This window comes from Helicoverpa armigera, chromosome 6, assembly GCF_030705265.1.
Source record: "Helicoverpa armigera isolate CAAS_96S chromosome 6, ASM3070526v1, whole genome shotgun sequence".
In the NCBI taxonomy this organism is placed as follows: Eukaryota; Metazoa; Arthropoda; class Insecta; order Lepidoptera; family Noctuidae; genus Helicoverpa; species Helicoverpa armigera.
In genome coordinates, this window is record NC_087125.1 from 791,689 (window position 1) to 815,279 (window position 23,591).

Genomic DNA, 23,591 nt, shown 5'->3' on the forward strand with positions numbered 1-23,591 from the left:
TCCTGAAATCTCAGGACAAATCCTGCAACTCCTGTAAGATGGTAACGTTATATTTAAGAAGACATTCAATCTAAATACTTAGATCGCTAGATGCTGGTCCATGTCATGTTTGCTTTCAATATCTAGGAAATTAATTTTGTGTGGACATCTGCGTCTAACGTTGCGTTCATGACATAATGTAACATTTAAGACGAATGCAGATGTTATTAAATGTTCTATAACTAGCAGAGAGATGCAAATGATGTCACAGCACGGATTCGGACTGTGTGCATGTGTGTACACTGCAGGTACTTCGCTCGGCTCCACATTATCATGCATTTATTCTACAATCGCACGCAGCTGCAGTCCGCGGGTTGCAAAAGAAACAACACTTTGTATAAATAACAAGTTTTATTGCATTAGAGAGGAATGCTAGTAAGTGCATAGCCGTGCGATGTTCGCTACACGACAAACAAAGTACTCGAGGCGCCTCCCCGCGCCCCGAGCCGCGGCCTCAGCGTGACGCATGCGCCGCGCCGCTCACAACAACAACAAGTGCACACACTCGCGAGCCACGTGTGCACGAGCGCTGCGCGTGTGTGCGTGAGGCTGGCGCTTCAAAACATGTTTGTTTATAGCGCGCGAGTGGACGCCCGCGCCGCCCGCGCCCGCCGGAGTCGGGACGAACGCGCCGATGTATTAATATGCGTTTGTGACTATCTTATTATCACGCGAACTCGATGCGCAATTACTTCAATTGTTCTCGCTCGCTCTCATTACCACAATAAATTGAGGCGACATTCAAACATGACGCTAACACTAAACCAATGACCAATGACAAGGGAAGGTTCATATCTGACAGAAACTGCGTCGAACGTATCATAAATGTTTGATCAACGCCAACGCATCATCTGTTAGGTGTGAAAGATTGAATGTTGGAAAAAAAATCCTTAGGTATTGCGCGTTTCGAAAGGGGTCTAGGCAGAAAAAATTAAGACCAAAAGTTGTAACGACACTTTTTGCTATAAGTAGTCGTAACTTGTAAGCCGTGCAGCGTGTGCGTGTTTCTATGTCTGTCCCTCCTCTCTCGTAGAAAGCAAGCCAGGGGCCCCATTCGTCAATCGTATTCTAACGACATTCGATTGGTTTGCGATTGGTCTGCCATTTCGGTCTATACGGTAGTTTGCTCTAAAATTACATTGCAATTGTAAATCATTTGCAGACAAAACGTTTATTTCAAATAAAAAATCTTGATGAAATGATTGGATCTCAGTCGGATGTGAATCGTATGTCGCTTAAGTAAAATTAGCAGAATCGTGCCCCAGTTATTTTCGTTTCGTCTTTCTATTTCGATTTGGAGAGTGGAGTGCCATGACGATTATTTTTATTGATTGAATACAGGTTTTTTGTAACAAATAATCAAAGGAAATTTTGTTCTATCCAGGTGTCTCATGACACCTCTCAATATTTTTTGTTCTTGTATTTGTCTGTTTTGGCGTAACGCGACGATGTTTCGTCAGATGTGAACCTTTCCCTAAGGGCGCTTTCAATGTATGCGTTTCGTGTCGGACCGCTGACGCACGCTTAACGTACTGCAGGTTATGTATGCGTATTTTACTGGCGTGCGTTTTTATCCCAATGATGTGACATCACTCAAGCATGGCATCACCATGGACTCTGGCGAAGAACAACACTGATATGAACATGTGACGCTTGCGATGTTGCGTCCTGTTGTCGAACATTCGTCGTACCGACGCCGCACTGTTGCCGCACAGTGTGTTTTGAATGAAAAAAGAGGATCGCCCGGGCGCTGAACGTCAAACGCACCGCTTCGGTACCGCAGCTGACCGCCAAGAAACACATAAATTGAGAGCGCCCTAAAACCCAAGATTGCTTGCAAACGTATGAGTCGCTATGAGATACAGTTACAAACCTATTCACTACATTTTCATCTTTATTTTATGATTCTTGCATTAAACGATGTCAGATTTTACGGGGACATTGCTTGCGACAGTGAGGTGGTTACGTAGGGTTATCGGTTTTCATTGATGTTTTTACCTAAAGATTAATTAATTGGTAAGTACCTATAGGAACTTATTATTCTTCATATAATATGTAGAAGCGAAGGTATAGAATTAGGCAGAAGTCCATGTAGTGTGGGAGGAGTGCGAGTGCAGTCAGAAGCGCGAGGCGAGGCCGCCGCCGCGGCTGTCGGCGTGCGAGGCGAGCGCGTCGGCGCGCTGCTGCACCAGGTTGACGGCGGCGTGCGGCGGCGTGGCGTTGCGCGGCGGCGCGGGTGCGGGCAGCGCGAGGCGCGCGGGCGCGGGCCGGCCCGCCTGCAGCGCCAGCGCGCCGCCCGGCAGCACGTCGGCGCGCGCGCGCTCCACGGCGCCCGGCGCGCCGTCCGTCACCAGCGCCGCCGCCGCCTGCGCCAGCGCGCTCGCGGACTCCGCGCCCACCACGTAGCGCGTTCCTGCACACATTCACTATTATATTACCGACTCTCCCCCTCACCGCTGCCTCATTTACTAAAGACTCTGGTGAAATTTGCACGATAATACTTAGATATATAAGTACTACTTAGCCTGGAAAGATGATAACAAGCAGGCCTGTGTCTGCTTTGATGACCTGTTTCTTCAGAGTGGAGTCGCAGTTATTTGCCTTCCCAACTATGTATGTCTGGTAGGGTCGGCTTCCAGTCTAATCGAATGCAGTTAAGAACCAGTGGTAATACACTGGAGCGACTATCTGACCGCCACAACCGATATTCTTGGTAAGACTGGTTGTCTATCAGGCTTTCTGCCATAAAGTCTTTACGGCTAAGCAGGGGCCAAAGATGTTTAAATGACATCCACTTCCATAGACCTGACACAGCAATGTTCTAGAAAGAAGAATAGTGCCAATGTTTCCTAAGAGAGTAAGGAGTGTTGTGTGAAACTGACCGCACACAGCGTCGTCGAGTAAGAAGGCGGGCGCGAGGTCGAGCGGCGCAGGGGGCTCGTCGCGCTGCCAGCCGGCCGCCGCGAGCGGGCCCGACCCGAACGCCACCGATGTGCCCCTGCAAGCGCGTACGTAAAATCGTTACAATTACAGGAAGATAGATAACTACTATTAAGTTTTCGGCATCTATTTTTGTGCCAAATATTATGAGCATTATTTTTAGACTTCTATTTTCTTCCAAATTACATGTGGAATATCCGACATGGTCGGCACTTGTGATAAGTTGCCAATAATGAATTACACTATATTTATCTCAGTATTAGGGCGCTATCCGCACGTAATTACGTGGTAAAGTCCAGTCTTATATTGTGCACCGAAAACATCTGTTTTTAACCCCCGACGCAAAAACGACGGGGTGTTATGAGTTTGACGTGTCTGTGTGTGTGTGTGTGTGTGTGTGTGTGTGTGTGTGTGTGTGTGTGTGTGTGTATGTGGCATCGTAGCTCCCAAACGGATGATCCGATTGTAATGCGGTTTTTTTTGTTTAAAAGGTATGTCAGTCGGGAGTGTTCTTAGCTATGTTTGGTGGAAATCGGTTCAGGTCTTCAAGGTCATCAGCTCGTTTGCTAGATGTGATAGGAATTTTACACGCTCAGTTTACTTGCAAGTATAATGTGGGATCTGAAATTTGAAACACTAATGTCTTTTGGAACCACTGAGCTGGTCTTCTGTTAGGGCACGAAGGTAGGAGACGTAACCCTGAACTGCCTTTTAGTAAACCCATCGAGTTTGGGCTCGTTGAATTTGTCTTGACGAGTTCTCTTCATGTTTCTGATTGACGAGAACCTGATGCTGGAAATGGGATGTGGCGAATGAAACCCTGAGATGCCGGAATGAAACGGATAAACCGATTTATATTTTTGCTGAAAATCTAGAATGTCCAAAGGTTAATCTTTATTGTTTCTCAATCTGTGCAATTCTCCCAGAGCCAGTTTGTAATGAGGATTGTTAAACAGCTTCCTTTGGCCGAGATCGCAAAAAATTAAGGAGCTCCTTTAAAAAGCATGAAATAAAATAAAATTATAAATTTAAAAAAACCCCCGACCCAAAAAAAGTACGCAATAATTATGACAAAAGGTTAAAAACGCTAAACCCTATAAAAAGCAAAAAATAACTTTTAACACTACGTAAACTAAATTTTGACGTGTCGGGGGATCGCTTTTTACCTTCATAAATACTTACATAAATCAAATGATACCTACCTAATTACAACATTCGTTTAAAAAAAAAACACGTATCTAAAGTAATGAAATAGAGCGATCCCCCAACACGACAAAATTTAGTTTACGTAGTGTTAAAAGTTATTTTTTGCTTTTTATAGGGTTTAGCGTTTTTAACCTTTTGTCATAATTATTGCGTACTTTTTTTGGGTCGGGGGTTTTTTTAAATTTATAATTTAATTTTTCTTTAAAAGAAATAAGCCGTCAAAGTCAAACTGGAATGTTTAGGTGAAAAGTACTTTTTTATTTTTGTGGAATGACCCGAGCGAGAAGCATACCCGATAGATCACCCGATGCGTGCTTCAACTTTTGGGTTTCCCACGATTTATCTAGGTTTTCATCAATAGATCCGTCCGGAATTGATGACAATGGAACTACATGACGACTAGGTATAATATCCTCATGTAAGAAAAAAAAAAACAAATCGGTCCGTGTTGTCTAGATCCCAGAGGATTAGAATGAAATAGTTTAGAGTGAGAAGTGAGGTTAGACTGACGTGACGAGCGCGACGTAGGTGTCGTACTGGTCGACGGCGGCCAGGCCGGTGGCCACGCCGCGCGGCGCCAGCGTGCCCGCGCGCGCCTCGCCCTGCAGCCACTCCAGCGCCCTGCACACATCACACATACTCGTACATTCATGCAGCTTCATAGCTCCTGATGAAGCGGGTGTGTCGGCATCATGTGATGTTTGTATTAAGGTATATAATATACATATATATATCCATAGGCCAATGCAGCGTGAAAATAAAAATATTTGATTTGATAAATAAGCGGTCCACCCACAGATAATATTATATAGGTACTATACATAATATATGATTATTTATATTTATTTTATTGTAGAGTTGGAAGTTTAGGCAACTTCTCTGCGGTCCCTGTTTTTTTCTGTATCGTCAGTTTACACTACTTTTCACATTACTGTTTTTAAACGGTTGTATTTAGCTCACCCCGTTTGTTTTATTTATTATTTAGTCATCTTAAACGAATACATGTTGTGGTAGGGAAGAGTGGGCCAGATCAGATTGGAGGCATGGCGGCTAAGACTGGAGACGGTAGGTTTAAAGGCGAGCAAGAGCAAAACCGAATACCTGCATTGTGATTTTGGCGGTATTTCAAGACCCATGACCATAACCCTAGCCGGCATGCCCCTACCAGTACCTTGGTTCACTCGTCCAAAGTGACGGTGAAGTGGACAGGGACGTTACGCATCGGATCAATTCTGGATGGATGAAGTGGCGACAGGTAACTAGCACTATTTGTGACCCACGGATGCCCCTCAAACTGAAGGGCAAAATTTACAAATCCGTAATAAGACCTGTCGTCCTGTATGGATCGGAGTGTTGGGCATTGAAAAAGAGGTTTGAGAAGTGAGTGCATGTAGCAGAAATGAGAATGCTGAGATGGATGTGTGGTGTTACAAGAATGGATAAAGTGAGGAATTATAACATTAGAGGAAGTCTGAAAGTAGCGCCAGTTATGGAAAAGATGAGAAGTAGAAGATTATCATGGTATGGGCATGTAATGAGGAGGGATGATATGCATGCAACAAAGTGTGTGCTAAGTATGAATGTAGATGGATGGAGAGGAAGAGGAAGACCTGAGAAAAGATGGATGGATTGCCTGAAAGATGACTTGAATAGGAAGGGAGTGAGTGTCAGTATGACGAGTGATAGGGGAAAATGGAAGAGGATGACATATTGCGCCGCCCAAATAAAATTGGGAACAGGGCAGGAGGAAGAAACGAATATATGTAACAACAACCTGTAATCTACGTATGTGCACAAAGCGTATGCGTAGATTCACACTGATAGGTGTTAAATGTATTTGCTCCAGTGTTTGTACACCTGATGTAGGTACAATTGACGTCTAGGCGCCTTCTCGATGGGGGAAATCAAAGTGAACCCTAGTGGGGAATGAGTAGGTGTAGTGTGGCTGGTTGTGGTACCTGCGCTGTGCGTCGTCGGGCGAGGCGGGCGGCGGCTGCAGCGCATGCGCGAGCGCGCGCAGAGCGGGCGCGGCGCGCGGCGCGGCCAGTGCGCGCCAGGCGCCCGCACGCGCCGCCTGCGCCGCCCCACGCCGCACGCCTGCCGCGCCGCCCCACGCCGCCGACAGCTCTGATACACAACACTATGCCGTTCAACATCATGGTTATGTCACCTACGAAACTTTACAATTTTCCTAGGATAAACTTGTTATTTTGCGGTGACATAAGTACTATATACGTTTCTCCTTCTTTACAAACCTACTTGGACCTAGTTGGGCACTTTTAAGCCCTATTCGCTGTACAGGGAACAGGTTTATAAACAAAAGGGTGGTTATCACTGGCTCGAAGGAAAGTTGTAGTACACACAGTAGCCTGAATTAAGTTCATTGAAGTACACTATCTATACGCAGGTAAACAAAAAAAACAAGGCGATTCCTTATAATATGCATATAGCAATACGCCAATACTTAGTAATACAACGAATATGATACCAGCACTGGTGTTGGCGAGCAGGCCGCTGAGGTAGGCGGCTACCGCAGGCGCCGCAGCGAGGGCGCCGGCCTGGTACGAGGCGTCCCCTGCCGCCGCCGCCGCCGCCGCCAGACCCTCCGACACCTGGAACCCGTCCCTGGAATGCACAAGACTAGGGCATGAACACCACGCGACTCTAACGAGACACGATCATACTGAGTTGAACTCACTTAGCTAGTTGTATGGTAGGCATGAGCAGCTGCTGCCAGGGCAGCGCGCCGAGCTGCGCGTGCAGCGTGGCGAGCGCGGCCACGAGGCGCGGCGGCCGGGCGCCCGGCGCCGGCGCGTCGCCCCACTCGAACAGCGCGGCCGGCTGCGTGCGCGCGTTGCGGTACTCCCAGTACAGCAGCGCGCCGCTCCTGCAACACCACTCAATATAGACATCGCTCACTCTGCCAGCAATCGTTCAAACGGGGAGGCTATGGGTTATGTTTGCTTTTAATAATTCACAACATTGATTGATTTTCTCATCTTGTATGCATGTAGGTAGGTGCACCACAAACAATGGCCGTGCGAGTTGATATATACGGTGGCGGTATAGAAGCGAGTGGTACGGGTGCGTACGCGTCGAGGGAGGTGCGGTGCGGCGCCAGCACGGCGAGGCACAGCGCAGCGGCGGCGGCGGCGTCGAGCGCGCGGCCGCCCGCCTTGAGCGCGTCGGTGCCGGCGCGCGAGCACGCCGCCGCCGACGACGACACGCTGCCGTGCGGCACCAGCTGCAAAACGACGCTATTCATTACTATACTGCACACTACTATTTGCATCATTCATTAAAAAAACCGGCCAAGCATGTCGGGCCACGCTCGCTTTAGGGTTCCTTAGTTTCCCAATTATAGATCATACTCGAGAGGTTGGCTCTTTAGCCACTAGGTCACCACGACTTTACGTTAGGTTTACCCTTTGCAGTAAAAAATAAAGTGAACATAAAAATCAACACAACAGACTGTCAAATGAAGTATGGAGAGGCTAGAGAAGTGGGCAGTGCATACCTCGTAGTCACCGTAGTAGATCTGCGTGAGCAGAGCCAGCGTGATGGCGGCGGAGAGCGCGGCGAAGGCGGCCAGGATGAGCCGCGGGCCGGCGGGGCAGCGCGCGCCCGCGTGCCGCGCCTTCAGCGGCACGTCCTCCCGCGTCTCCGCGCCGCCTGCCACACACACACACACGTCACAACAAACATCCTCTGTCATTGCTGCAATCAGTCTTGTATCTTGTCATAATCTAAGCAGATTGCTGCATATGTACCTTACTGACACTTTCAACTAAGCAGTGTACATTTGTTGTCAGATGTCTCATATCGTAACTTGGGAGCAGAACATAATCCATAATTGGGAAAACAAACAATTGTGCAATAAAATCTTACAGCTAGGTTTAAATTAAAATAATAATTAAAGCACAATTCACTACGTTTCCACATGTTATTAGGTTAAGGAAAGGGTACAGGTTGGGGGTGTCTGCGATACTAGTTCATTAGGTATTTAAACCTAACGTAATGGGAGGTTAGTATTTAATGTTCTAACAATGTTTCTTTTGAATTCTTGTCGTTTCAGGGCGAAAATTCTGTGAAAATATTTGTGCGCCCGCGTTTGTTCGACAACTAGTTGTAGCAAACACCGGGTACGCACGAGCTTCTTTATTTATTGTCGTTCTGGGTACGATATATGATATATTATTGACGAACTAGCTTCTGCCAGCGACTTAGTCCGCGTTAGAATTGGACTTTGTACAAGGAGAGGCTATCGAGAGCTAAACGTGTTATTGTGAGCCAACTATAAAAGATAGACATATACTGTCAAGGTATATTTTTTACATAATTTTAAGTAGAATATTTCCGTCATACATTGTTTCTGTGTAGCTTTAATAATTAAGGCTGCACACGCGACGGAAGCATAAAAAAACCGGCCAAGTGCGAGTCGGACTCGTGCACGAAGGGTTCCGTAAATTACAGTTAAATCAACCTATCTCAAAAACTATAAGAGATACTTTGATCAAACCAAAAATCGTTGAAAGAGTTAATTAGCATGCATCACCTCTATTTTTTTTAGAATTTTATACCCCGTAGTTATAAAAATAGAGGGGGGGGGACATACTTTTTACGACTTTGAGAGCTGATATCTCAAAAACCGTTCACTTTAAGAAAAATGTTTTTTAGAAAACTTTATATCATTTTAAAAGACCTTTCCATTGATACCCCACACGGGTATGTACATCGAAAAAAAAAATTTCATCCCTCAGTTACATGTATGGGGGGCCCCACCCCCAATTCTTTTTTTTACTATTTAGTGTCATATTTTTGTAGCGGTTCATACAACACATATTCCCATCAAATTTCATCACTGTAGTACTTATAGTTTCCGAGTAAATCGGCTGTGACAGACGGACAGACGGACAGACGGACAGACGGACATGACGAAACTATAAGGGTTCCGTTTTTGCCATTTTGGCTACGGAACCCTAAAAATGGAGTAACTTCTCCCGTTTTCCCAATATTTACCTTCACAGCTCTGCTCCTATTGATCGTAGCGTGATGAAAAGTATCCTGTAACCTGCCCTGGAGTACAAAGAATCATTGTACTAAGTTTCATTGAAATCCGTCAAGTAGTTTTCGTTTCCATAACGAAAATACAGACAGACAGACAAAAATTTTACTGATTGCATTTTTGGCATCAGTATCGATCACTAATCACACCCTAATAGTTATTTTGGAAATATATTCAATGTACAGAATTGACCTCTCTACAGATTTATTATAAGTATAGATTCCGAATGTTTTGGAAAAGTAATTTAGAAGTGACACTTTTGAATTGTCAGTGAATCTTTTTTCTTTTTTTTCTCTAAGTACTTTATTTTAATATTGCATGTCCGACTTGGATAGACTGTTGATCTAATCTAATAAACATCAATATGAACACAGTTACGCAATAAATGAATCTTTATCTTTAAACAGTCAAACATGTTGTGTACTAGACCATGAAGCATCATACCTTGAAGTACCAACCGCCTTGAATGCAATGTTAATAATTTGAATCTTTGTAACGAATTCTCATACGAAAGACGGTGCAAACGACACTTATACTGCATTGTTCGAAGTTTGCGCTGAACTTTCTCTATTGCTTTACTGTATTTTATGTAATGTAAAGTATGTATGTTTGTTAATAAATAACACCTAAACAAAAACAAATGTATCGAATGTCATTATAACAAAAGTAAAGGCACGTTTTGAATGCTAGCTGCCGACGCCACGTGCATCGTGGACTGTGCATGCTGCTGCCGCTTCGATTCCAGTACACACGGTTCCAGTGCAGCTGCGGCCAAGTTGCAGTCAAGTAGTACAAACATAGTGTGAGTGAGTTACCCGAGGCGTGGAGGGAGTCAGGAGTTCCGCGGCTGCTGCTCGGCATGGCTACTGTGTCTTCTGCGCCGGCAACCTGTCATACAGACTACATACAGTTATCTACAACTATGCCACGATTGCGGTAACAAAAGAAAATTCCTGTCGATGTGCAGCACTTGGAAGTTCGCACGACTTCTCGATTTGCGACAAACTACCTACATTGATAGTTTTTATGACCTTCCTTTATGGAAGCCTGATTTTATAACGGGTTATATTCATGAAAAATAAGCAAGACGTATTGATAAATTGTAAATGTTAACGCTGCAGATAAGTACTATTATAGCTTTGAACGAGAGAATAACAAAACAATACTTGTTCGTATAATGAATTAATTAAGCATAAGCAGTAAAGCGGCAACATCATGACTGCTCGAGTTGGCTTCAGCTCACGTGGAGCATTGTGCCAGGTCGGTAACACTAACACTCAGTATTTGTAAGTATTTGACAGGCAAGTATTTGACCAGGAGTAAGTTTTCTTTAACTTTTTCGCATTGTTTGTTATATAGGTATATTATACAGGTATATTATAGACCAACAAAAAAGAACAATATCGGTTGCCCTTCAACTCTATTATCTTAACAGACAGTATCGTGTACCTAACTCAGCTCGTCCGTGTCGATGTTGGACTCGTTCAGTCCACGATCTTGAGGCAGAGAGACAGATAACGCGCGAGCAGCTCCGTCGTCTCGCCAGACTCACTGGCGCTGCTCTGAGGTGGCTTCGGGGCACGACACAACACACATGCCTTTTTGCTTCAGGAACACACTAACACGTTACTGTTGTACGAGCGACGCCAGCGCATTCCTCGAATGGCAGGTGAGACGCGTGTGCAGACAGCGCCGAAGACGTCGCGAGTACCGCTCGGTGTCCGCGGCTAACTGTGTGTCTGACTGGGTGTCGGCCCGACCTCCTCGGAGGGGGGCCTCCACTCCGCTACTCCGCAGAAACCGCTCGGTGACGTCACACCGCGACCATCCATCACTGCAACCTGAACAGGCGCAGCGAGTATGCTGCGGGCCTTTTGTAAACCATTCCATTGATAGATACTTTTACTTACATATTGTTTAATAGATCACATAGCGAAGCAATCGATGCCGACGATGACGTAGTCGCGGAGTCGGCCGGCGTGTGAGCGAGACGGCGCGCAGGTGAACGACCCCGTTGCGCCTGAGTCACTTGCGTGGCCGTGACCATTTTACTATGAATGCATATCGATCGAGACGCTTATGAAAGTACCTACGTTTATGATTTACCTCTAATTGAATGTGTTCACTTTCTTGAGACTTCTTAAACTACTTATACTTTATACTTAGCATCCTATTTCTTTTCATTTTTGTTCTACTCTACTGTGCATACCTGAATGAAAAGTAGGTTACACCAGAATGCAATGTAAATGCAAACACGAAAATAGGAAAAATAACCTTAAAATAAATAGGTATGACAAAAACATATAATACAATTTCAGACATACAAGGCAAACATAAATAAACTTGACATTCATTATAGAGATTCTGACTGTGTATTTTTATGTATAACGGTCGATAAAAATTGTAATTGGAGAACACACATTGATAAAATCTTGGCTAAAATAGATCGGTTTATATATGCCTTGAAAAGAATTAGACAAACAGCAAACTGCTATACAGCGAGCGATGCTGGCTTGCCGTGGCTATCATCTATGGCATTGTGATATGGGGCAATTCAGTCCACTTTGACTGAGTTTTTAAAGCTCAATAAAATGTATCCGAGTAATTTGTGGAGCTCATTTCCTAGATAGCTGTAGGCCACTATTCCAAAAGTATAAAGTTCTATCTTTGCCATGTTTATATGTAGGTATATCTTCGAAATATGTTTTTTTTGTTAAAAGGAATTCTGCAACTTATTTAAGGAAAACATGGAAAGGCCAAATAGCCGACCACGCCATAAAGATAGACTTCAGCTGCCACCGACCAAAGTAGAATTATTTAAGAAAAATGTTTACTGCATGTCAATTATTATTTATAATAATTTACCAAATAGCTTGCAAGACTTACCACTGACAATGTTTATTGACTTTCAAAAAAAAAATACAAATCTGTAGTTTCAACAGTGGAAAATTATATAAGATGTTTCGTGTACTTTATAATTTTCCACCGTTGTACCTGCTGCTTCTATATTTTTAAGAGATTAAATTAGGTTTTTAGTAACAAAATATAAATGGCGAGATGATATTCCAGTGAGTCAATGTGAGCTTGCATCAGACAGGGTCATCGGAGTGTCCCTGAGGCAGCTCACCTACGACGGAAACCTCTCGGGCTGCGCGGTTCTTATGATAATATCAACGCACATCTAGGGCATTTGGATATATTTTAGGAACTCAGATATATTAAAAGTTATCATTTATCATATTTATCAATTCCCATATCTACTAAGCACAGGCTGTATGGTTAATTATAGTCCCGTTGCAGGTAATAAGGAAAAGTTTAAGTGCAAACTACTTGACTTTAGTAACTTTGATGTTACATAGGTACTTTAATAGTGTTAAATATTGAGCTTTAGTTATTTTTGAGAGTGATCAGCTCATTAATGTCATTAGAGATGGGTAATCATATAGTACAAGTGTTAGCGCCACCGGGCGGTCCGCACCCCGCACCCCGCCCCCGCACTCGTCACGCAACTCGCTAATGAAGTTAACGAGATTACGGAAGCCGAAGCCTCGCAAACTAATAATCCCTTATATAAAGGGTGTGGCGACAGGGCCGGCGCAGTCGCCACTCGCTCCGCCGCGCCACTCGCTACTGCTGCAGTCCGTCACAGCCACCAACATGGTGTACAACTTCAAAGTGTTCAAGAAGTGCGCGCCCAACGGCAAGATCACCCTCTACATGGCCAAGAGGGATTTCGTCGACCACATATCGACAGTGGAGCCCATAGGTTTGCTGCTGCAAATGAAATACACTTAGCTGTCGACTCACATCACGAGAAGGATGTGCTGTGACTTAATTTTTCCAAATATACTGTCATTTTCGTTGTCTTTTAACTCAGATAGATTGTAATAGGTAGCTGTAATGCAGTGAGATTTTATCTGCTGTTATGAATAGTTATTTTCTCTCAATACTTATATGTCGCATTTTCAGAAAATGCACATTGTTTGATTCTCCGGGTCACTAAGTTAAATTGTCCCGCTTTAGTCCGGTGATGCTTTTTGTCCTCTTATCGCCAATTAACAACATGAGTTCATTTTGTAAAAATAATGCAATTTATCCACATTAAATTCAAAAGATATAATTAAGGTTATTGGGTTATCCATTGATTGATTGTAATCAGTTTCGAGCAATCGAGGTTCACATATCGGTATGACGCTTGTAAGATGGTGTGGTGCTGCTGGACGAGGAGTACGTGCGCGGGCGCAAGGTGTTCGGCCAGATGGTGTGCACGTTCCGCTACGGCCGCGAGGAGGATGAAGTAATGGGTCTCAACTTCTACAAGGAGTTGTTCCTAGCCTCGGAGCAGATCTACCCGCCGCCGGAGAAGAGGAACTATGAACTTTCACGAACTCAGGTTACAATACTTTTTGGGTTCTCGCTCGTGTGAAGTTATTGCAAGTAGCGCAGTGAATATCTATAACTAACGTGTACGTGACAGGAGCGTCTCATAAAAAAGCTGGGAGATGGAGCGATTCCTTTCCGACTGACAGTGCCACCGGGAGCGCCTGGCTCCGTGATCCTACAGCCTGGCCTCGAAGACGACGGAGAGCCCTGCGGCGTTCAGTACTACGTGAAGATCTTTGTGGGAGACTCCGAAATCGATCGTTCACATCGCAGGTGTGCTTATGTGATTCTTATTCTCTTAGTGACTTTTGCCTAGTATGGAAGGGCTGGTGGTAGAAAAGGTTTCAGTAGTAGATGAAAGAAACATATGGCTACATCTCAAGTGACGTGATCATTCGTGACATAACAGGAGCACGGTGGCGCTGGGCATCCGCAAGGTGCAGTACGCGCCGGCCAAGCCGGGCCCGCAGCCCTGCACTGTGGTGCGCAAGGACTTCGTGCTCTCGCCCGGACAGCTCGAGCTCGAGCTCACTCTAGACAAGCAGGTTACTACAATTTAATCTTTTCTGTGCTCTGCACTTTAAAATGTACATAAAATAAAAACTTTTTACGAAGGAAAAAACGACTTCTAAAAACTCTAAAAAGTTGTTTAAAACCAAGTGAGAAATTTAGTAAGTGCTGTGTTTGCGACTTGTGCGCAGTTATACATCCACGGCGAGACGGTGGCGGTGAACATGTGCGTGCGCAACCACAGCAACAAGGTGGTGAAGAAGATCAAGGCGTGCATTCAGCAGGGCGTGGACGTGGTGCTGTTCCAGAACGGCCAGTACCGCAACATCGTCGCCAGCATCGAGACTCAGTCAGTCACCTCCCTTCCCCATATATATATAGTATTTAGTGTTTCAATATGGAATTTGCGTTCTCTTCAGATGTTACACAATGCCTACTAAACTTTTTGGTAACTATTTGGTATAGGTATAAAGCAATCCAAAAAGCATGTCGGATTGATGAATGATGTAACGAGTGGAACGTGAGTGATGATGTGTTTGCGCAGGGATGGGTGCCCGCTGCAGCCAGGCTCGAGCCTGCAGAAGGTGCTGCACCTGACGCCCACGCTGGCGCACAACCGCGACAAGCGCGGCATCGCGCTCGACGGCCAGCTCAAGCGCTCCGACACCACGTTGGCCTCTACCACACTGTCAGTTCTTTTCGTATTCTTATTTATGTACCCGTACATACAGCTACGCCTAGCTCTAGACGGCTACAGTTAGGTGTAGCCAACCCCATGCGCCTTCAACTTATCCCCTTATCTTCTGTATGATCTGTTTCTTATTTGTTCAGTACTTAATGGTTCATGAAATATCGGCAGTTTAACGCTTAATAATAAGAAAGGGAAATAGATCATTGTACAGGTGTTTGCGCACAGGTTACTAGACCCTGACCAGCGCGACGCGTTTGGCATCGTGGTGAGCTACAGCGCCAAGGTCAAGCTGTACCTCGGCGCCATCAGCGGCGAGCTGGTCGCCGAGCTGCCCTTCATCCTCATGCACCCCAAGGTGACGCCCGCACCTCTACTCACACTATCTGTAACAATTAACTCTACTCTTTAAATCAATTTATGGTTGGCAGTATGCATCAGTATCATTCATCAATCATGTTGCAAAATCTATAGAAGTGGAAAACTTGAAATGTTATTGATGAAGTGTTGTCTCAGGGTACGGTGTACATGTTCGAGTCTTCTGTTTGACGGTGGGCGTGCGTTGTAGAGCAACGAGGGATGGTACTACTACGACATTTTCTATATCCTTTGACATTCCCCCATGTGCTGTTTCCTGTATGACCGCATGGAATAACAGGTGTTTAGGTTTACAGCTAATACAACGTGTATGTGTGTGTGCAGGAGGGGCGAGTGAAGATGATCCACGCCGACAGCCAGGCCGACGTGGAGATGTTCCGGCAGGACACCGTGCACCACCAGGAGAGCGTCGAGGTGTACTAGTGCCGCCTCGCTGTTGCTGCACTTCGAGAGTCCAGTCATACGACTGTGCAGGAGGAGTGAGCGACTCCCACCCATCAGGGAACCTCAGGGTACTGCAGCAGCCGAAGTACATCATTTTTTAACGCATTGTATCGCCTTTAATAGCAAATTGTATATCAAGGTAATAATGTACCTACCCTAAAATTATAATGAAATATATTATACAATTATATTATTAGTTTTAAGTTCCTACTTATTCATAACGTGTTTGTCGTGTATAAAACAAAACTAAAACAAGTAAAGAAACTATGAAATGTAAATCATTATTTTTCTACTTACTTACAATTCCTTGCCTGTTTTATTAAATTGTACCTACCCTACCAATTTTGATAATGTCTAGATTTCCTTACTCAGTATCTATTCTATCTACATAAGTAGAAGCGACCACGGCTAGGATGTTGCTGAAACAAGCCTTTGTTTCAGCGACATAATACCTAGCACACTGAACGCCTATTCCAATACAGTCGCCAGGTACATAGGAACCGTGAAAGCCTGTAAATCCAATAAGTCATGCGTAGGTAAGTAATGTCTCACAGTCGCTCCACAGTAGAACATTGTGGGTAGCACCAGCATGACAGCAGTGCCGTGGGAACTGGCGGCTGGTGTAGTTCCGCGCTGTGGCGGCCGGCTCATTGTCCGCAGCATTCGTGTTGTTCTCAAAGTTGTCCTCCCACGTGAGCGACGCTGTTTACACAACACCACATAACAGATACACAACAACCATTGTGCTACAATGACGGTAACAGTCGGCCTGTCGCCTCAATCGATCATTCTAAATATACTATGTATATCAAGATAAATCAAGTACCTATATAAGCGTGAGTGAAAGCGCAGCAAAATTAATAGGCACCTATCTATTTAATAGGTCGACAGTGAATATGAACTTAGTATCACCTTCACCTAAATACACATGAATGTTTCGAATGTGTACCGTATAGACTCTACGATGTGATAATATCACAAACATACAATCTTGATCCAATAGCGTCCAGAGTAGTGACGCGTCCTACACACTAATGTGTGCGTGTTGGTCGCTAGTGTCGCTGCTTGTTTACGAGGTTGGCGCCGATCGCGATGTGTGGAAATATTTCCTGTTTGTATCGCCCGATGCCGATAATCACCAACAAACGGGATTTCAAATAAACTGTTATCACAAGCCGCGTGCGATTGCAATGGAATTATTGATTAATGATTTGTAATCAAACAACATTACAATGCATAACGTTGATCATGAGAATAGAAGAATAATAATAAGCTTGAGTTGTATTTCTTGACCGGCAATCGAAATTAAGACAAAGAAGCAATCTCCTAGCCATTTTGAGTAGGTACATTATAGGTAATAAATAGTTGGTAAGTAAGTACTGTTCACTGGGACTTTCCCTACGATAGACGCAACATTTATTTTGTACTTACTAAAATATTACTCTACGGTTTTTTTACCTTTTGGAATTACTTACATATAAAAAACCCTATAAATACCATCTATTAGTCTCTTTAGATGCTAGTCGAAGCTCTTGGCTATTACACGAAGAAACTATCAAGGTAATCTGTGCTACAATATTGGCCTACTGATAAGGAAACCTCCGATTCCATAAGCGTATGTTTTAAAAATTGCTGAACTGTCTGTGCAAGTTGTCACCGTTAGGAAAATAGGAAGAACATCCAGAGCTTATAATAGTTTGTCGAATAGATTCACCAGGACACCGACATGCTCGAAAACTGTCAATCTTACTGTCATCATTTCCGATGTTTACAACATGTTTTCTATAGTTGTTGTTCATTATATGTAGTTTCGTCTATAATTGCAGAAACAAAATCTTCATTTTCTCCGAAGATTTCAGGTAGGTACAACGAGAACAACCGTACAACACTTACCTGGGCCTGGTAAGGTTTAAAGTTTTTTTTTATACAGTTATTATTTACTAGTTATTTACCAAAATGACTAAGTAGGTATTGTTCTCTATTATTTGTTGGGCTGATGTGCCTTATGTTTTAAATTGCTTATTTTAAACTTCCTTGGTTGGTTTGTATATTTCAACTACTAGATAAGCATGAACATTAGGAAATAGATGTCTGAGTGACATCATAATGTTTTGCAAGATAACGTACTGCGCAGCATTAGTGCACTGATATTCATTGGACAAATATTTACTCATCAGATTGTATTCCAATATGCTATACAACGCTGATTGTACGAACATAAAAACGAGTATGTCATTGTAACTTGATTGATCTAGCCTTCAAAATATAGTGTTATGGTTGGATGCAACGCACAAGGTGGATGCAAAAAATATCCAACGAGATGGTACTCCGACATGTTGGCCAAGCCAGGGCATTGCTGCAGACCGTCAAACGCAAAGCAGTTGCCTGCTGTGCTGAGGAACAATGAGTACCAACAACAGTTGCAACTAATAAACATGGCCCAAAGACGCGTTGGAAGGCGCAACAACTCATGGCTATGGAATACGAGAGAGGACGAGTATCGCCAGTGATGAAGAATTGTTTCTCATAGTACAAGCAAGACGCTAATTCGCCGAGCCGACAGCTAACACGTCGCTTTTGTAATTTATCTCAATGACCATGTCAGCGGCGCCACCTGGCGGCCTGCAGAAGTATTACGAGACACACGAACACGCGATGATAAGCTGTAGTGTACGGCGAGTACGTCCAGTGTATTGTTTCAGCCGCTGTAATAGTCACAACTGCCAGCTTTCATACTATCGCCAGCAAACAAAAGATGGCGCTGATTTAAATCCAAAGTTTTCTTGAAAAAATACGATATTCTTTCGGTTTTGAGTTTACATGGTTTAAATTATTAATTAAGTCAAAAAGTCGCGGTGGCCTAGTAGGCAAAGAACCAACCTCTCGAGTATGAGGACGCGGTTTCGATGCCAGGTCAGATAAGTACCAATGCAACTTTTCTAAATTTGTATGTACTATCTAAGTATATCTTAGACACCAATGACTGTGTTTCGGATGGCACGTTAAATAGTAGGTCCCGGCTGTCATTGAACATCCTTGGCAGTTGTTACGGGTAGTCAGAAGCCAGTAAGTCTGACACCAGTCTAACCAAGGGGTATTGGGTTGCCCGGATAACTGGGTTGAGGGGGAAAGATAGGGCAGTCGCTCCTTGTAAGGCACTGGTACTCAGCTGCATTCGGTGAGACTGGAAGCCGACTCCAACATAGTTTGGGAAAAAGGCTCGGAGTAAGAATTAATGAGGGTTTTCGATACTTTTTCTGCCGCCAGGCGGCGCTTCGTATGCGTCAGGTCCAAACAGCTGTCAAATAGTATGGAATTGTAGGGTCCGAACTTATTGTTTATTGAAATTCTGTTATATTGGAAGTGTTATTGATTTTATTATGGACTACGGTCAGAATAAGGTTTCCGAACTATAAATTGAGCTAAGAGAGAGGGTGCAAAAGTCACTGGTACTAAGGAAAAGCTTGATGAAAAATTTGCTAACACAATATGATTTAGTTTTTTTTATTTACTCAACCTCAATAGTAAAACAATAATGCAGTGCTTTAATTATAAAATAAAAAAAACACTAAAATCGTTCACTATTCATAGTAAAGATAAGCACTTTGACAGTTACCTGGACCTGACGACTCGGTGCTGCCACCTCGTGGACGCCATTTTAGAAAACCCTCATTAATTTAGTCACAAATATTTGTCTGACAGCATGTTATGTATTAAGTTTGTAAAAATTGTTTTGTTTTGTTTTTTTCACTGTCTCAATTTCTTTTCTTTTTTTTGCATAGTTAATTTTATGTGCAAATTATAGTGCTTGCAGTGCTCTTCTTTAAGTGATGAGGCACTTGGATAAAAGTTTAAATGTATAGTTATAGATGTAACCGTGTACTCATTGTTGAAGAGCCAAACTAAATAAATAAAAAAATAAATAAACTTGTTGGTACTTTTATATTTCCTTTAAACTACAAAGTTCTTCTTTTCAACCGTAGGTACTTACAGAACTTTGTGAGATTTTCATGAGGGGTCATTCTTGGAGCATTGGAATAGGACAACAAAAACCAGTTTACTTCCAAGACAACCTTTAATCTCGTTCAAAATAAATAATGTCAACAGTAGGGCGAACTCTTTGAGTTGTTTTAAACCTTTATATTAACAAATCACATGTGAGTGTGGAGCCACAGCGGCGGCGGCAGACCGCGGCCGGTGTGGCCCCACCTCGTTACTTACAAATAAATTACCTAATAATTACTATCTACAAGTTGAGGATGTCAGTCTGTAGTAACGGAACGCGTCAGCTTCAGTTACCGTGCGCGTGCGCCGCCGCGCCGGCGCAGCAGATAGCTGTGCTCTGTGCGCAGCGTACACTGTCGTCGATCAAGCACACTAATATCACACAAGTTTAACTTATACCCTACAATGAATACGATATGAATAAGTTCTCTTTAAAACGTGATATGGCTTAATGTTGATATGTTGTACTTAACTATATAGTTATGCGCCTTGATAAATGAATTGCAATGTTATGTGTTCAATAGAACAAGTAGCAAATGGGCGCTTAAGGCTTTTGCGGGGTACTAGTGAGACCATAGCAGATTTTTTTTTTATGTAAAAGAAAAGCAGTATAACATTCTAGGTTTTAGGTCTGAACTCGACCGCTTTTGATAATAACAACCAGTAGATAACAAGATTTATGCATAAACAAAGGCACAAAGTAACGTAATGAATAAAGAAAACTTCGCTTAGAACGTGTGACTAACGACGTGCGTGATAGCTAATTAGTGTTCATATATCAGCGCGTTTTAAACTGCGGATAACGAAACGCTAATGTTGTTGTCATCAAATAACAATTAGGATCGCGTGAGCGCCGCGACGACACCGACACGACACGGACGCGACACGGACGCGACACAGAGGGGAACTGTGTTGTGAACCAGTTTAAAGGTTTTCACAGCTGATCTAACGTAACAATACATTAGGTAAGTGTGTATTACTGGCCTACGCTTTCACCCGTGGAACTACTTTTCGCCAATGAATAAAAGAAGCCTACAACGTAATTCTGATATGAGTTATATTACTGCCAAAATTAAAATCCATACAGTAATTTTAGCGGAATAGAGCATCAAACCTACTTATGCTTCGATATGATAATATATATTGTTTGTATGCAATATTAGTTTGTTCGACGAAGTTGTAACGCATGCGCACGCAGTATCAAACAATAACACAAAGTAAAGCCTCCGGGCCGCGTGACGTCACGCCGCCGGGCCGCAGTCGCCCGCGCCGCGTCACGTCACGCCGCCGGGCCGCAGTCGCCCGCGCCGCGTCACGTCACGCCGCCGGGCCGCAGTCGCCCGCGCCGCGTCACGTCACGCCGCCGGGCCGCAGTCGCCCGCGCCGCGTCACGTCACGCCGCCGGGACGCAGTCGCCCGCGTCGCGTCACGTCACGCCGCCGGGCCGCAGTCGCCCGCGCCGCGTCACGTCACGCCGCCGGGACGCAGTCGCCCGCGCCGCGTCACGTCACGCCGCCGGGCCGCAGTCGCCCGCGCCGCGTCACGTCACGCCGCGTCACGTCACGTCACGCCGCGGGGCCACGAGACCCGCGACACGCCACCAGTTAAAACCTTATGATCGAGTACAAACATTATTTACATAAAATCAGATTTTTATACAGATAACGATGAATAGATTTACCTATCGTAGTACTTAGTAACTGGTAAATTTATTATCTAATTTCGTAGACATGTAAAAAAGTGGCAAAGACTCAGTCGCTTAAAATCTACTATGTACAATTATATCAAATTAAAATACAGATTCACTATTTAAATGACAGAAGTCCACTGAGAGACGCTCAGAATATAACATTTCAAGCACAAATATTAAAGTAACTAGCTCGTGGAAAACTATAATTATGTTACAACTTTTACGAAACGTATGAAAGAAAAATACCCGACTGCACACTAAAAAAAGAGTAAAACAAGCCCCACAATAATATTGATCAATACAACTTTACTGAATATAATTTATAAATATTGATGGAAAGCATCGCAGGCGGGGACCAACAGAGGCTTATTTATAGTCATTTCGGTTGTGCACCATTTAGCAGAATTTTCGTTGGTGGCGGTCAAGGTGGTCCCCGCCTGCGATGGTTTCCATCAATATTTATAAATTATATTCAGTAAAGTTGTATTGATCAATATTATTGTGGGGCTTGTTTTACTCTTTTTTTAGTGTGCAGTCGGGTATTTTGTTTTTTTAATAATAATTCTTTTATTTATAACTTTTAGCTGTTTTATTTAACGAAAATGTTGTAGATGTAGAAGACTATGTATATGTAAGTACCATTTTAAATTATTTCGACGACATTTGGCTTTAGATTACGAGTGATGTTACTCCGCAACATAAATTTACCGCCAATGCGACGTTCAAGACGATCAAGACGACGTTCATGCATTTGATCAAGACGACGTGATTGTATCGCCAAAGAATCGCTTTTGCTTGCTAACGCATGAGTTGCTTTGCGTTGACGCAGAATTAACATGTTCCCGTGGGAATTTTGAGAAAAAACGTATCCTATATTAATTACTCCCGTGATTGAAATGAATCTAATGATACCGCATACATATTTTTTTAAAGGGAAATTTAGAAAAAATATCCCGTGGGACTTTTAGGATAAAATGTATCCTATGACACTCCCGTAATCAAGACAAATCTAACGATACCTCATACATCAAAATCCATCAAGCCGTTTAGGCTACAGGAGGTCACAAAGGAACAGACATACATACATACATACATACATACATACTTACATACACTCGAAAAACATTACCCTCCTTCTTTGGCAGTCGGGTAAAAAGTTTAACCATTAACCGAAATGAGATTCTGCAATAATACAATAGTAAAGTTAAATAAGTTTCTTAATGCTTGCATTATGCTTAAGAAATATTAGTTAGTTATTATTTTGAGTGGAGAAGTGATCTTCTTGGCTTTCAAGTGAGCCACGATGCCACGATCGGGTCTGTATTGAAACGTGATATTCTGAACGCTGAAACAAATCATCGCTTGTGTGAACCCTATCACCACAGAATGTCGGCAGAGATGACATCGAGGAAATAACTCTAGCTACAACATTTACACGATGAGGAGCAGTCCGCGCTCACTGCACTCAGCGTCAGCGCGGCACGTGTGCGCACGCGCGAACATTTCACTAACACAAAGATTTGGAGTCACTCCACTCACTGGAAAAGTCGCACCCGTCGACGTAGCGACTTACAACTAAGTCATTATGTTCTGCTGGCGCACAACTGATTGTCACTTGTAAGCCTCAAAGTTGTGGATGTTGAGGAGTGGCGGGCGAGTTGCGGCGACTACACGCAGCTCTCGGGGATGCGGTGGTCCAGCAGCTTCTCCTTGATGGCGTCGACGTTGAGGTCGGGCGCGGCGCGCAGCGTGGCGGACGCGGACCGGCCCAGCCCCCGCGCCCCCGCGCCCGCCCCCGCGCCCGCCTCCGCGCCCGCCGACCGCGCGCCCCACGTCCACGACGCGCCCGGCCCGTTACACGCCTGCAACAACACCACACATTGTGTTAACACTTGTTCACTATTTACGGACAATCAAAATCACTTTGATTTGTTTTATCAAATGTACATACACGCACACGTCATCACCACGCACAAACTAGACTCAGTAAGTTTAGTGCCTATTCATAATTTTGGTTGATTTGAATTGTGTGAATCTTTGCACAATCTTGTGATTGAAGGCATTATCTGTCGATCCCATCACGTGCGGGGCGTACACTGCGTGCGGCGCGTGGTGAGCACTATCACCGCACACATGTGCGCCGCATTAGCCGCGTCGTGTTCGCGCCGTTGTCGCGCCGCCTCGCCGCAGATAATGCTAAATTAAAACTAATTCAAAACAATGACACGCAGTTTGGCGGCACG

At 44.0% G+C, this 23,591-nt stretch overlaps 3 protein-coding genes across 8 annotated transcripts in view; 1 reads left to right on the forward strand and 2 right to left on the reverse strand.

Moving 5' to 3' along the window:
• Positions 1–371: 371 nt before the first annotated feature.
• LOC110382221 (glutathione hydrolase 7) lies at positions 372–11,140 on the reverse strand. 4 transcript variants are annotated; one of them, XM_049852131.2, is made up of 10 exons: positions 10,705–11,140; positions 10,066–10,138; positions 7,703–7,857; positions 7,242–7,429; positions 6,884–7,072; positions 6,674–6,810; positions 6,144–6,312; positions 4,696–4,806; positions 2,922–3,037; positions 372–2,452 (listed from the first exon to the last, which is right to left on the reverse strand). In XM_049852131.2, the coding sequence occupies exons 2-10, from the start codon at positions 10,109–10,111 to the stop codon at positions 2,157–2,159; spliced, it is 1,407 nt and encodes a 468-aa protein (XP_049708088.2). In that variant the 5' UTR covers positions 10,112–10,138; positions 10,705–11,140; the 3' UTR covers positions 372–2,156. The 4 variants fall into 4 exon arrangements, with proteins under 4 accessions (XP_049708088.2, XP_049708087.2, XP_049708086.2 ...); XM_049852130.2 differs by having other exon boundaries at positions 10,066–10,150; positions 10,700–11,140; XM_049852129.2 differs by having other exon boundaries at positions 10,700–11,131.
• Positions 11,141–12,831: 1,691 nt separating this feature from the next.
• Positions 12,832–15,931, forward strand: LOC110381737 (arrestin homolog). The gene is made up of 8 exons (XM_021342135.3): positions 12,832–13,016; positions 13,453–13,643; positions 13,728–13,906; positions 14,043–14,178; positions 14,335–14,492; positions 14,688–14,831; positions 15,060–15,189; positions 15,534–15,931. Exons 1-8 carry the CDS (start codon positions 12,908–12,910, stop codon positions 15,630–15,632), a joined length of 1,146 nt encoding a protein of 381 aa, XP_021197810.1. The 5' UTR covers positions 12,832–12,907; the 3' UTR covers positions 15,633–15,931.
• A 6,574-nt stretch (positions 15,932–22,505) lies between these two features.
• LOC110382228 (nephrin) overlaps positions 22,506–23,591 on the reverse strand; it is a 273,247-nt gene continuing 272,161 nt past the window's right edge. For 2 of the 3 annotated variants that reach the window (XM_049852109.2, XM_049852108.2), the window contains exon 17: positions 22,506–23,210. In XM_049852109.2, coding sequence (XP_049708066.2) covers positions 23,016–23,210 — 195 coding nt within the window. In that variant the 3' untranslated portion in view covers positions 22,506–23,015. The remainder of the gene's footprint in view (positions 23,211–23,591) is intronic. The other variant, XM_049852110.2, reaches the window with a different exon arrangement.

Bases quoted from the DNA above. Each gene is read 5' to 3' on its own strand.
- LOC110381737 (XM_021342135.3), top strand. From the start codon at position 12,908: ATGGTGTACAACTTCAAAGTGTTCAAGAAGTGCGCGCCCAACGGCAAG. The intron at 13,017-13,452 runs GTTTGCTGCTGC...GACGCTTGTAAG, and splicing joins ATCGACAGTGGAGCCCATAG to ATGGTGTGGTGCTGCTGGAC. The intron at 13,907-14,042 runs GTGTGCTTATGT...GTGACATAACAG, and splicing joins ATCGATCGTTCACATCGCAG to GAGCACGGTGGCGCTGGGCA.
- LOC110382221 (XM_049852131.2), bottom strand. From the start codon at position 10,111: ATGCCGAGCAGCAGCCGCGGAACTCCTGACTCCCTCCACGCCTCGG. The intron at 7,430-7,702 runs GTATGCACTGCC...GTCGTTTTGCAG, and splicing joins TCTACTACGGTGACTACGAG to CTGGTGCCGCACGGCAGCGT. The intron at 6,811-6,883 runs GTGAGTTCAACT...TGTGCATTCCAG, and splicing joins CCTACCATACAACTAGCTAA to GGACGGGTTCCAGGTGTCGG.